Source organism: Falco punctatus (assembly GCF_963210335.1).
Source record: "Falco punctatus genome assembly, chromosome: Z".
NCBI classification, from domain to species: Eukaryota; Metazoa; Chordata; class Aves; order Falconiformes; family Falconidae; genus Falco; species Falco punctatus.
The window spans coordinates 56,808,039-56,822,367 of record NC_137586.1 but is presented as its reverse complement, the minus strand read 5'-3'; the positions used below and the strand labels follow the sequence as shown (position 1 = coordinate 56,822,367).

Here is a 14,329-nt window from a genome sequence, read left to right as displayed (position 1 = left end):
CGCGAAGCACGTTAAGCAAACGGCTGGCGTTAATCACTTCGAAAACAGCGGGCGTCGGGCTCTGGAATGGAAGACAACCAGTCCCCGGCGAGGGGACAGTCCTCACGGAAACAAATGTCTTCCCAGCAGCAGCGCGCCAAGCCTTCCTAAATACGCCCCGTGCCGCTTGTAACTGCGTAGCCAGGCTAAGTAATGTCGCCGTGTTCGTCGCCGGGCTGTGATTTTACACCGAAAACGCCAGCGCAAACAAAAAGCCCACGCTCCGCCGAACGGCAATGGGCGGCCCGCGCGCGACTCGCGGCCGCGGCGCTCCGGTCATGGCGCCCCTCCGGGCCGAGCCGCGCCCTGCGCCTTCCCCGGGGACGGGAGCGGCCCCCGCGCCCACTCCGTGCGGCAGGCAGGCAGGGGGGCGCTGCGGGCAGCGCGGCCGGGCCCCAGCGCCGCCAGCGGCCCATCCTACCTCGGCCGCCCCCCTGTGCGCGGCCCGTCGGCGCGGCCCTCGCCCCCAGCCGTGGCTCCTCCCTCTCCTGCCGGTCGGTCCCAGGGCGCAGGGCTGACATCACGCCCGGGGTTTCCATCCGACCGAGGGAGGGAGAGGCTGCGCGGAGTGGCAGCGTGATGGCGGCGGTCGGGAGGACTTAAGAAGCGGTGGCGGAGCAGAGCAGCGTAGCGCCCACTCTGGTTTTCCCTGCGCCTCTCCCTGCCCGGTTCGGGGCCTCATTGTTCGAGCCAGCGAGCGAGCCCGTCGTGCGGGGCTCAGGAGCCGGCGGCCAGCGGCAGGAGTGGCGTCCCAGGCCCCGCCGCAGCCGCAGGAGCTGCCCCCGACCCTGGGCTGCGGCACGAACCTCCTCGCGGGGCGTAGCGCCGTCTCGGGCCGGGGCGATCCTGCGAAGGCCGGGCGCACGGAGGTAGGCAGAGGCCCGCCATGGCTCCTCGCTCTTTCGCCGGCCGGGAGTTGTGCGGCTTCCGAAGATGGAAGGGGGAGGCGGGTGGTGCTGAGGAGATGTGGCCCGGGAGCCGCTGTCGGCCGGCGGGGGCTGGATGCCCGGCGCGGGGCTGGGTTCTTGGGCTCGCTCGCGGTTTTCCGCGGAGGGAGGGAGCCGCGAGGGCCGCGGCGGGCGGCCGGAGCCGAGCCGCTCTCGCTAGCTCCTGCGGGGGGAGCCAGTGTCGAGCCGCCCGGGAGGCAGGAGAGCGGCCGTGGCTTTCCTCTGGCCATGGGGGGCGCCGGGGGAAGCGAGCATGGAGGACAGCGGCGGCCGCCGAGACGCTGCCAGGGAGCTTTGGTCGCGAGCGGCGGCTGTACAGGCCGCGCCGCGAGGGAGGGCCGTCCCCGGCGGCGGAGGGCAGCCCCGGCCCGGGTGCCGCGGGAGCGCCTTGGGGCAGGCACAGGGAGAGCGGCCGCGGGAGCGCGGTGCGGGCGGCCAGCGCTGGGAGGTTCGCCGTACAGCAGGAGCCGGGCGGCAGGGAGAAAGTTTCGCCGCCCCTCGGGGTACTTCCCGGGGCCCAGGGGGTGCCGGGCCTGGCGGCGAGGGGCTGCCCGGCGGCGCGGGAGGGCCGCCCAGCGGCGGGGAGCACGGTGCCGGGCGGCGCGGAGCGCGGCCTTGCGGTCAGGCCGTGAGGAGCCGGCCGGCTCACCGCCTTGGCCGCCGCGTCCCCGGCCTCGATTCGCCGCCCCTCGGGGCTGCAGGGCGCCTTCCTATCGCTTTCCCCTCCCGCATCGCCTTTGTTTGCCGGCTGGAGCGGCCCGGGTGTCTGAGATGGTGCCTGAGCGCAGGGCGTTTGAAACCCAGCCCGGAGCGAGGCTGCCCCCGCACCGCCACCCGGTGGGCTCTGCATTGGGATGTTTAATATTAGAGGAGACGCCTCGGGGCGGGCGGGCCGCGGGCGAGCCCCTGGCCGCTTTCACACCGCTAAATCTGTGAGACGCACTGCTCTTTATCCGATTATCAGTGAGTTTAGATTATCAGTGAGTTTATGTTTGCAGGCCATTTACCGTGAGTCTAAAGTTTCTCTAACGGCCTCGGATACTGCAGTGATCCCATTTGAGATGCTCTTGTATGTGAAATAACGATCATTCCATCTGTGGGATCTTGCTTGTCTGATTTAGTGGAGACACCCATTTTAAACGGGACAGTCTGTATCTTCCTGCCTCTACTCACAACTGGATGTAAGCATTATGTGTGTATCTGGAAATGCTTCCACAATGTTTTGTGCATGAAATACATTTTACTAAGCAGATCTTAGCAGAACATTAATATCTATGGGTTTTACCTATATGTTCACATAGGCAGTTTTTCTTTTAAGATTTAGATCTACTTTGTCCTGAAGTCAGTGCTATGGCAAAAGTTAAGCTGCAAGGTACAGTGCAGTCATGGAGTAAACTGTTTTTCTCACCTTACAATGCTAAAGAGGTTGCAATTCCCATAACATTTCCTATTCTGTAGCTAGTGGTTCAGTAGAAATTGCCATCTTTATAACACCATCAATGAGAAGCTGCATAAAGAAACATAATGGCCTTTTTGCTGGGACCTAATTGCAGTCGAACAGAAAGCTAGTCAGGTCTTTCCTCTCTTGCATTTTGTGTATTTCATTTAGTTCTTTCAAGTATTTTAAAAATATAAGTAATAAAAAGACTGCTTCTCTGGAGAAGATTCCATGTTCCGTGTCCCCCCATCCCATGTCGTGTCGTCCCTCCCCCCCTTTCTGCAGACATCAGGAAAGAGTTTAATTGTTTGTTTGTTTTTCCCCAGGGAAAAAATTATGATAAAATGATGAACCGTGAACAGGTAACATACAGAAAGCTATTTTAGAGTTAAAAATATGACATCAAATATGGTTCACTGTTAGCGAAAGACTGGGTTATTTTTGGTATCATTTTTCATTGGGAAATACTTTCAAATTGTGTCAGTGTTTTCCTTTACTATTTTAGGTATTTTAGGAGAAACCTTGCATACCTGCCGAGAACACTAGAGCAAACAAATCACCTGGAAAACGTACAGAATACCAAGAAGTGGATTCTCGATATCCACCTCGTGACTTGAGTGGACTTCCGTTTAGCTTTTAAACTTCTTAATAATTACAATGAATGGGCACAGTGATGAAGAAAGCATAAGAAACAGTAGCGGGGAGTCAAGGTAAGCGCTTGCTCATTTTAGTTATTCTTGACTATATATATTTTGTTTACTATAGCTGCTTTATATTTGAACTTGGTGCCAAAGCTTCCTGGCTAGCAAGAAGACCATAGGAGGACTGGACATGCTTTCTTACAGGTGCTTAATCTGCTTGTTACATTCATACTGCTTCAGCTAAGAATTGTAATGATCTTGTATGTGCCTTATATAGTAAAGCTTAAATAGTATTAAAATCATATCAGCATCCAACAGAATAGTAGTACTCTTTTGAGGGGAAAAAGAAATATTTGAAATGTCAAAAGCTGAAACATTGGACTAGAATGTTAAAGCTGCTGCCTATAAAGTGCAAGGTGCACACGCATAAAATGTGTTGTATAAAACCCTAACTAAACTGTCTATAAAGGTGGAGCAGTGGGCTGTTCATATTAATTTTTTATACGGAGTACTTGATTTTTTGCTTTAGAGCTGTCAGAGCAGTATAGCTGAAAGGGTTAACTTTGATTTTGTGTTTTGAAGTGAAAATACAGTTTTCCAGCTGTTTTTTTGATTAAAAAAATTGGTCCTCTAATGTTGAATGCTAGACTCTTCCTGTATTTGGAAAAGCTTGATTAGAACTTGCCTGCATCCATAGCGTGGCTTGGAGGGGTGGAGTTAGATTCTCATTCTACTAGAGCAGTGTTAAGTTCAAAAAGTCCCCTCTGTGCTAGAAAGTTTAGATTTCTAATACTGGAAGTGTGGTGAATGCTGAAGGTTTAAGAAATCAAAGTAGACTTGCAAATAAGAAGTGGTTGTAGACTTGCAAATAAAAAGTGGTTTTAGACTTCTAAGAGGTCGTCATGTCTGTGCTGTTAGTCTACCTGTCTGTCTTTCTGCCCCTGTTTGTGATCACCACCTGTTGAACCAGTTAGCTGATTTGGTCAGAGGGTCATAAAGGAAACGGTTTTGTGGACTTCATGGAAACTTCCAGCCGGGTAGAGAGGGATCTAAATTATTGCCTCAAGTGAAGAAGTGCAAGAAGAATGTACTTGCCAGCTGGTCAGTCAGCATGTGCTGGCCGTCAGGCTTGCTCATAGCACAGTGGGATCAAGTGGGAAAAGGGGAAGAGAGAAGTGTTTAGGTGACTTGTGAAAATCGCAAGATCTGTGAACAGTAAAGCTGAAGAAAGTTTAATAACTTGTGTATTTTTATGTCAAGCTTCCTGTGACATATGACAAAGGAATGTCACAGAAAGACAGTCAACTTTCAATCTTGCAAATAATTTGTAAATTGATTCATAATCAGTTTTGAAGATTTCTGCTTCCAATAAAGTTGATACTCTTCCAACTATCAAACATATTTGGAGTTTCTTCTAGTAATGGGCAAAATACTTCTGGTTATATAAAAAAAACCCCAAACACAAGGCAGCCTTCTCGGGTGAAAAGAGAAATGTGAGCAAATAAAATGGCGTGAGCAGAGCTAGTCTTCTGAATTGTTAAGACCTCCAACAAATGTGAACTTAGTAGGTACAAGTCTGACTTTGTGTGTGAATTTCAGACTACTTGAAACAAGCCACTTTGCTAAAGATAAGTGGGAAAACTACTTTGTATCAAGCTGTGACTGTCCATAAATATCAGTGTATCAAAGCTATTAAAAAGCTGTAGCAATGTGCAAGACTAAACCAGGTGAACCTCATAAAGTTCTCAGCAACTTCATTAAAAGTAAATATAAGAGGATGAAGAGTACTCAAACTTGGTGCTCACCTGTGAAGTGAGACATTGTTCTTCATCTCAGATGTCCTGCTGAGCACATCTTAAAGCTTTAGAAAGTTCGAAAATGCTAAAAACTTTTTTCCTAGGCTTGTATCAGTCATTAACCCCATAGCCTAATTCACAGGCAGGTGTTAAAAAGCTTGTTTTCATGTTTGCCTTCTATTATCAGGAAACTTCTTGTAAATGAAAGGTGAAAGCTTTCCATTTTAAATGATGGAACCCTTTTGTGTCTAGCCTAGTTCCAGTATTAAAATAATTATTGCAAAAGGAATGTGACACTTGCAGAGTATCTTTATATGACTTGCCCCTGTTTAGTTGTGTTTTTCTTTTTTGCAAGTTTCCAGAACACTGCATGGATTTTACTCGGAGGGGAGTTGCCTTAGCTGCAGGCAACTGCAGGCAGCTTGCTAACTAACTTGGGAAGTGCTGCTTTATTTAGCCTTCAAATCTAGAAATGTGAATTCTACAGAATAGAAGTAGAGATCAGTAACAAAATATGTTTACAGAGCTTCTAGTGGTTCCATCCCTTTCAGAATGCTAGGGAGGAAAGTGGAACAAGTGAAGAAAGCAATTGAGAATTGCTGCTGGGAATTAGTTGCAAAGAGGGTCAAGCTCTCAAGAATATGTAGAAAAGAAGAGGTAAAGGTGAATACAGTAATAATCTAACCAGTGGCATTTGTGATAATTATAAGCAATCTTTGAAAAGTGGTTTTACTTTACAAATTTGACACTTTACAAGTGCAGTAAAGCTGTTCACCTCCTTTTATTGTCTGGTGTAAACTTCCGTGGCTGTCATTCTGGTGCAGTAGTCTTAATAACAATTCAATATAGCCTGATGTGTAGGGGAGCTGCTGTCATTACTTCAGAAGGTTAAGAGAAGCAGTGGATCAGGGCTGGATTTACAAAAATACATGGCGTCGTGGATATTGTGTTGTGTTGTTTAATGGGAACACCGTGACTGGCAGAAATTGTGGAAAGCCTGTAGTATCCTCAGCAAGTAGGAGAGCTGGAGAAGGGACTGATTGTAAATGTTTGATTTTATGCATTGGGTCAGCACTGTGGTAAGGAATTGTAGCTGTCCTTTACTCCCTGTGACTGGCTGTGGAGGTCAGTTATTTCTTAAGTGTGTGAACGAAATGGCTAATTTGCCATGCTCTTGCACTCCTTTCCAGTGTTGCATCTATTCATCTGTCTGGTAGATGAGCAGAAAACTCTCTTGCTGCAGGTGTTGAGCCTGAAGTTCTGTTTTGCTACAGGTGGAAAAGTACATCTCTTGTATTTTCATGGTTGAATAACTGGCTGCACTGTTTGGACTTTTCCTGCTTATTTCAGCATCCTCTGAAGCTATAAATCAGTATTAGAGCCAAACATAATGGAAACTGTAGACTAGCATAAACACTGTTACCTAATCTTGTTGGTTGATGTTCTGATTTCCGTGTAGTAATTACAGTGGCGTCTACTCTCCAGTTTGTTTACTTGAAATTACTACTCTGGAATATTTTTAAGTAACTCAAGGTAAAATACCACAGATACTGTTCATCTGGACAGCAAGTGAGTGTAGACACAAACTTTATGATACTTAAGAGTCAGCACCTCAAGAGTAAAGCATCTTCATGCAGTGTTCTTGAAAGCGTTCTGTTGAAAACTTGAATATGAGTAAATACATTCTAGTTAGTAACAATAAAGCTTAATCAGCAAGGAAGGGCAGTTATACCTGAACTGCAAGACAAACTCCAGGTAGGACAGTGTCTGCACAAGTGAAATATTGGTGATGATTGAATAACACTATTGAATCTGATTTAGCATCTCTGCTTTTCCTACGTTTCGTGCAGAACAAGGTATAGAGCACCTGAGCAAACCTTCCTTCTCTGTAGGTAAAAAGGGATACGCTCAGTGCAGCTTATCTGGAAATAGCTGGCAGGAATGTATAGTACTCCCAGTTTTATAGAAAGCAGCTGCTTACACTTTTACCATTCTTAACACACTTGAAAGCTGATGTTAATAGTTTAATTCACTTTGTGGATTGAATAGTCTGTGGACCACAAAAGACAGTCAAGTAAAAACTAAAGACTTTGTCAGGAGGCTTCTCATACTTCCGTAGGAGGTAAAAAAGCTGAATGAATTCACTCTTGATCCTTTGTTAACCTAGACTTTATACAGGAGTCTAAAAGCTCGGTTCATTCTTTTACAATGTGACTTATATAGCTTTCTATCTTAGGGTTTCTCTTTCCAGGGTCTTGTGTAAATCAGCAGACTTTGTTCCTCATTGCGTGGTCCTGTCAGAGGCACCTTGTTTTAAGGGGTAAGCTGGTGAAGGTAAATTTAAGATTATTAGAAAGAACTAATGACTCTGTGACAAGATACGTGCTTTTTATCTGTTTCAGAGACTTGTCTCTAAGCCTTTCATCTCCCCCAAAGCATTCTCCAGTTTCATTGCGTAGGTATTTGAGAGGGTTGAAAAACATCAGGTAAAAACAAACATGAAAAATTATTTCCTTTAGTACTTTCATTAAGCTATGTTGCCTTTCTTGCAAAGTTGCTTATTAATAAATACTACATTCAGGCATAAATTCATCTTGCTTATATAGGGAGTATCCAGAGACAGTGTTTATAAAACAGGACAGACAAAATTACCTCAGTGTGTCAAACTTCCATACTAAATTATATCTGATATGTGCTGCTGCACAAATGTAGCTACTTGGCTGAAGGGCTAGGTGTGAGAGATGTTTCTTGACTACATCTCCTGGAAGGTACTCTTTCTAGACTTTACACCCGAGTTTGTCAGCATACGTGGAACTATACTTGTAGAAATCCCACCCTGAAAACATGCTACTCATTTGTAGTATACACTTTTGCATGCCTGCTACTGCAAGTTATTACTGACAGCTAACTTTGTCATCATTGCTGTGGTTTGTTTTCATGGTAGAAAAATAGTCTAACTCCAGCAGTACTGAAGAGATAATCGTTATTGCTTTATCCATCATGTTTGTTTCTATTTCCATATCTTATGATGCTCCACTGTTTTGTACTCCACTGCTGCCTTTGTTTAGATTTGTGTTGGTTTTGTTTTGTGAGGGCGTTCTTTTTTGAACAAATTACGGTGAATGTAATGTAAGGTTTCTTAATCAGGAACACCTCTAAACACATAATACTGTTTCCATTTTACTGTTTTGTTGTTGTCAGTTTTAATAAGTACTATATATTTGCTTGGAGCTGGAGAGGGGAAGAAGTCTTATGTGACACACTCTTAGAAGAGGGACTTACAAAAGCATAAATTCTATTCTGAGTAGTGGAGTCAAGTGCCTAAAAAAGCACAAATGGCCTTCAACAGTTAATGTTAGCAAATATTGTATTTCTATGTACAATACTCGTATTCTGTAGCTTAACTTGCTTTGCCCTGTTGTTTCTATCTGTGCTCCTATTTTAGTCTTCATACTGTTTATACTTTCTGTTGGCATTTGGTTTCTTGGAAGACCTTCATCAGTGAAGAATGTGGGGCTGGGGGGGAAAGCAAGTCAAGGACAACGTAGAGTTGGTTAGAAGAGGTCAGCAGTACCAGACGGCAAAGGGAGGACATAGTGTGACAGGGTGTATTAGGGTAAATTTGTCAAATACAGGTGAATTGAGAATGACTTGAATGCGGACTGTTTCTGTGATTATATTTAAGGAATGAATGACTTTCTAGCAGAAGAGTTGAATGAAGAAGATAGACTCCTGCTCAGGATCGTCCTGCAGAAAGACTGTCTTAACTGTCTATGGAAAGGGTGAGGGAAAGACAGAAAGGTCGTAATTTGTGCTAGCTGCCTGAAAATGGTGGAGATTTCTCTTTACAGTTTTATTCAGGCTTTTTTGGAAGGAGTGTGGTGGGTTGACCTTGGCTGATTTCCAGGTGCCTACCAACCCACTCTTATCACTCCCCTCCTCTCAGAACAGTGGGGGGAGAGAAAATAAGATGGAAAAAAAACCTCCTTGTGGGTCAAGATAAAGGCAGTTTAATGCAGCAATAGTAAATGTCACACACGCGGAAGCAAAGGAAAACAAAAGATGTTATTCTCTACTTCCCAGCAGCAGGACATGTTCGGCCACTTTCCAGGAAGCAGGGTTTCAGCACGCGTAGCCATTGCTCTGGAAGACAAATGTCATAAATAATGAATAGCACACACACTCCTCCTTTCTCTTAGCTTTTATATCTGAGCAGACATCATACTGTGTGGAATATCCCATTGGTCACTTTGGGTCAGCTGTCCTGCCTGTGTCCCCTCCCAGGACCTTGCCCACCCGCAGCCTGCTGGTAGCGGGGGAGGGAGGGAAGGCTGGAGAGGCAGCCTTGGCGCTGTGCGAGCGCCGCTCAGCAGCAGCCAAAACGCTGGTGTGTTACCACCACCTTTCCAGCTGCCAACACAAGGCACAGCGCTGTGAGGGCTGCTGTGCGGCTCAGCCAGACTCAGTACAGCGAAGAAGATACAGATACATAGGCAAAAATCTAGTTAAGTTGTACCCGAACCTGTACTCTTACTGTACCTCAGGTGTCCACAGCATGGTGGTTATAGTGTCCACTTTTGCCTTTTGCTGAACTGTAAAAGCATCTGTCATGGTTTAACTCCAGACAGGAACTAAGCGCTGCACACCTGCTTGCTTACTCCCCTCTGGTGGGATGGGGGAGAGAAGTAGAAGGATAAAAGTGAGAAAAATCACTTAGTGAGTTTCACTGAATTGAGAAAAAGGCAGTGTAATAGGTAAAGCAGAAGCTGTGTGCAGAAGCTGTGCTCACAAGCAAAGCAAAACAAGGAATTTATTCTCTGCTTCCCATCAGCAGGCAGGTGTTCAGCCATCTCCGGGAAAGCAAGGCCCCATCACCATTAACAGTTACTTGGGAAGACAAATGCTGTAACTCCAGATGTCCCCCCCTTCCTTCTTCCCACAGCTTTATACGCTGAGCATGACGTCATATGGTGTGGAATATCCCTTTGGTCAGGTGGGGTCAGCTGTCCTGGCCGTGTCCCCTCCTAGCTTCTTGTGCATCCCCAGCCTGCTCACTGGCAATGTGGAGTGAGCAGCAGAAGAGGCTTTGGCTCTGTGTAAGCACTGCTCAGCAAAAACTAAAACATCCCTGTACTACCAACACTGTTTGCAGCACAAATCCAAAACATTGCCCCATACAAGCTACTGTGAAGAAAATTAACTCCACCACAGCCAAAACCAGCACAGCATCTTAAGGAAAGTCAATGACCCTGGTCTGTACAGGAAGAGAAATTGGCAATAAATAATGCGCTTTGCCTCCCCTTTTCTGTTAAGGGGAACTCTGAAAAGCAGCGGACCAGAATTGCTGTTCCTGAGATAATATTTATGTAACGGCATTAGACAGCAGTTGACAGGTAAGTAATTGAGATAGTATTCCAGTCCTTGGTTGATGAAATATTTGATGTTCCTTGCATCCTACACCTAGAGATATGATGCCAGAATCTCAGTAATTAGTAGTGCCAGTTCAGGTGATTAATTTTGTGGAGGTCAGCGGTACTACTTTGGACTAGTGGACATTACTAATTGCAAGAAAAGTTAGTCAAATTATGGACCCTAGCTAGACTACATCAGACAATACTTAAAGCTCTTTAGCTAGGGAAGGAATTGCTTATAGACTATGCTTCAAAAAACATAGGGAAAATCAAAGAACCCCATAGACAAAGGTGGAAAAGAAAGTGACCAAGGGTGTTAAGACTACCTCACAGCTATTATCTCCCTGAATTTATATTTTAACATCTTTATTACAGAACTTAGGTTCTGTTTCTTTAATGCAAGTAAACTGTCTTGTTATCAGACAGGGTTTGTATTTAATGGAGCAACTTTTTTAAAATTCAGATTTTAGTACAGTGTGAAATTCTCTCATTTATCATTTGGTTTGCAATGTTAGCTTCCGTTGATTATTTAGAGAAAATACAAGTTTTCTTCTTAGCTTGTATCTCCTTTCCTTTTCCACTTCAAGGAAGATTAAACTGTTTCTGGAATTCTGCTGATACGCTTTCTTAACATAAGAGATTATTTCTCTTCAAGCTCTGAAAAACTTGTAGACCTCTGTCAAGCTGGTTATGATTGTTTTGCTTTGTTACAGGTGGCTGTTAGGGTATCCATTTCAGTGGATCAAGAAAATGTCATCTGAGCTCCTGAAAGTTCATATGAAACTTCTGTATTCTGTACATCTGCCTATGAACTTCAAAAACTCAAACAATTACATTTGAAAACTTCTGGCAAACAAGCTTTCTATATTTTCAGTGATGCTGGTAGGCACTACAGTGTAATAGGAGTTCTGCATGCCATTGCCCTTTTTCTTAGTCCTGTCAGCAATGGTATGCTCCATGGGAAAGGGGAGAAGGTACTACACCACATAGCAGTTTAAGCATCTGGAAAAATTACTTGGAGTACGTCACGATGCAGTGTGTGCTAAAATTAAAAACTACTAAAACTCCCTTTTGAGATCTGTTTAATTTTTTTTCCTAAATTTGGTATTGATTTGCACTGTTTTATACTTGAAGACAACAGTCCTTTAGAAATATTGCCTGTTCACTTGTGCTTGTTTATTCCACTTCTTCACTGGCCCTTTAGAATGTTCATGAAAACAGGGGATTTTAAAAAAGCTGAGTCTGTGCCTTTTATGGATGATAATGACACTACAGGGGGAATCAGAGAGGGTAGCAATAAAAATATCAGAAGAGTTAACATCCACTGCTGGTGAGGGTTCTACAAAAGTATTGGTGAGGACTGAAGAATGTTTTCGAAGTGTGGTAGCTCATTCTGCTGTTTGTACTATTGTTAGAGTTGATTTAAAGAATCAATTACCAATATTCGAGTGAGTGGAGGTTATCTCTATTCGGCAGCGCTGGATGCATGGGGGATCGCTCCACCAAAGTCATGCACACCAAGGGGATTTTTCAGTCCCCTCTTCATACAGGCAACTCATACTATTCATTAACTTTCCAGGAAATCGTTTACATATTCATTACAATTCCAGGAACTCATTTACATATCTCACTAAACTAGTGACCATGATTTAAGCACTTGTCTTTGCCATATTGTATAAACAACAGGAACTTAGGACCAGATAGCCTTTTTAAAGATGACAGATCCAAGGACTTAGCAATTAGTACATCTGTCATGTTAGCAATAAGGGTCGTTGGACGTTTCCCAACTTTTAGATAAACATAGGTGCATTATCCTATAGATAAGTGGTACATCATTCAGAGTTATGTGAAAATTGCTGACTTACAGAGCAAAGGTAGGAGCAGTTAAAGGAAAACTTTTAGTTCCATGTTCCTGAGTTCCTCCTTTACAGTGAGGAGGTGACAGATGTAAATTTTCTTCCTGAATGCATGTGAGTATATCAATGTGTGTACCTTTTCTTAAATAATTGCATCCTTACTTAGCATCTCTCATACTAGGATTTAATCTGAATTACTGCTTATGTGGAAGAGGGTCATAGGTAATCCTATGAAACTGATTACACATTTAAGTTCATTTTTAATAGCCAAGGCTTGCTTAATGTGTCTGAGTTGGGGAAAAGGAAGGCTTCATTACATCTTTTGGATTTTTTTAATCCCTTAGTGTAATGGTCTCCAAAATTTTTGTTTGCACAGATAAAAAAATACTTGAGCACACACCTCCGATGTATGTATGTATAGTTCATGTGTAAATTATATACGTGTGGTGCTTTACTAATACCTATCTTATAAAACAGGCATAAATCCTAGAAATTTTAAAAGGATGAGATAAAGATGAAATAATATTTGAAAATATTTTACATTGTTAATGCCAAAAAAACCTTTTTACACTCCCTAAAAAATAGTGAATATTCTTATCTGTTAAAATCTTGGTTTAACGCTTTAACACACCAGTGATACACTGGTTTGAAGGTATGGTTCTAAGTTTAGTTTATTGTGGTACTTGGTTTTAATGGCTGGTGTAGCTGGAAAAGATACCTCGCAAAGATAACATGGATCCAAATGGGAGAATTGCATTGTTGACTGCACATACAAAATCATATTAATTTTTTGCAATCCCATCAGCTAATGATGCAGAGGTTTTTCTCAAAATTTGACTAGTAAGTTTCCCTCTGCTCTAGCGTCAATTAGTTCATGCAAAATAATCAGAAGAGGTTGCAGTTTTAGGTTTTTAACAAATGGGTTCAAAATGCACTGAAACTTGTTGGAAGATTTTTAAACAGGTTAGAAATTTCCGTCTCCAACTTCTTAAGTGTACAGATATGACAGCTTTTATAGGTGACATCCATGGGTTTTGGCAATAAATTCATATAACGATGGAAACCTTTCCAAACATCTGTTCTCAGAATGCTATCTCCATAGTATGAGTATCTGTTCAAAAGCAGTTGCTTTCTCACTGTTCAAATGTCACCTTCACCTAGTTCAAATGTCACCTTCCTTCCCTTCATAGGGAGGGGTACACTAAGTGTGTATACTTTTTCAAAAATGTCAGCTAGGTAGCATACCACCGGTGACCACTTGTTTCATAGAAAAGGTCAGCAAATTTTTTTAAACAAACAAATCCCACTAGAAACTAATCTTCAAAGTCAGCAGTACTAAACAGTAGACTGAAGATAACACTAATACTGTGAATGCAAGCAAACAACAAGAAAATAAGCAGAGTTGACACTTGTCCTACTCCTGTACAAGCTCTTAGTCAGCCACACTGCAAGGTAAAAAGCAACAGTAATCTAATTGCATCTGACAAGAAGTTGGACCCCAAATATTTGGAATTATCAAATACATATATTTGAAATATGTATTTACATTCACTTTTGTTAACAATTAACCTTGCCGTAAGTGTAAACTGTGCCCGAAGATATTAGCTAACAATAGTATGAAGCCATCACAGGGCATCCCACATGGCATGGAGAATGTAGTTCTTGGTGCTATAAAAATGGCTAAGAATGCATGGAAAACAGCCATGACAACCTGAAGTGCATTTCCTTGTCAGCAAACAGGGCTGAGGGATGCATAGAAAACATCAGTGAAGAATTGAAGAAACAAGTATTAGAACAAATCCTTGTCCTGTAGCCAGTGAACAGGAGAGTTCTTAACAATTCAGTAGAAATGAAGTCAGATCTTTTAATCTTACCTATTTTTTTGTATACACTGTAATTGCATCAAGACCTCTGGGAGTCTGTGGTGCATATGAGGAAGTATATAGGCAGAAACTCTAGTGTAATGTCACCTATCTGTATTAATTTGCATGATCAAAGTTGAAATTAAGCTCTGCTCAACATAGACTAGTCATGTGTGCTTGGACTTCTGTAGTGCTTTTTACTAATTTCAAACTTCTTTTAAGCATGTATGAATACTGCCATAGCATTGTCAGATTTCATAAATGGTTTAGCAAGCCCTTGATGTTTTCCTAGTTTTAAAACTACTTGCTGCTACTCAGTTTGTCTTTTCCCATTTCCTT

General features: G+C 43.5%; 1 protein-coding gene across 13 annotated transcripts in view; it reads left to right on the top strand.

The window, feature by feature from the left end:
• The first annotated feature begins 593 nt into the window (after window positions 1-593).
• CHD1 (chromodomain helicase DNA binding protein 1) overlaps window positions 594-14,329 on the top strand; it is a 63,070-nt gene continuing 49,334 nt past the window's right edge. For 4 of the 13 annotated variants that reach the window (XR_013924933.1, XR_013924934.1, XR_013924935.1 and 1 more), the window contains exons 1-3: window positions 594-908; window positions 2,930-3,134; window positions 7,098-7,181. Coding sequence is in view for 10 of the 13 variants with exons in the window: in XM_080372448.1 (XP_080228574.1) it covers window positions 3,082-3,134; window positions 7,098-7,181 (137 nt within the window). In the remaining 3 variants the exon portion in view is untranslated. The other 9 variants (XM_080372446.1, XM_080372447.1, XM_080372439.1 and 6 more) reach the window with 6 other exon arrangements.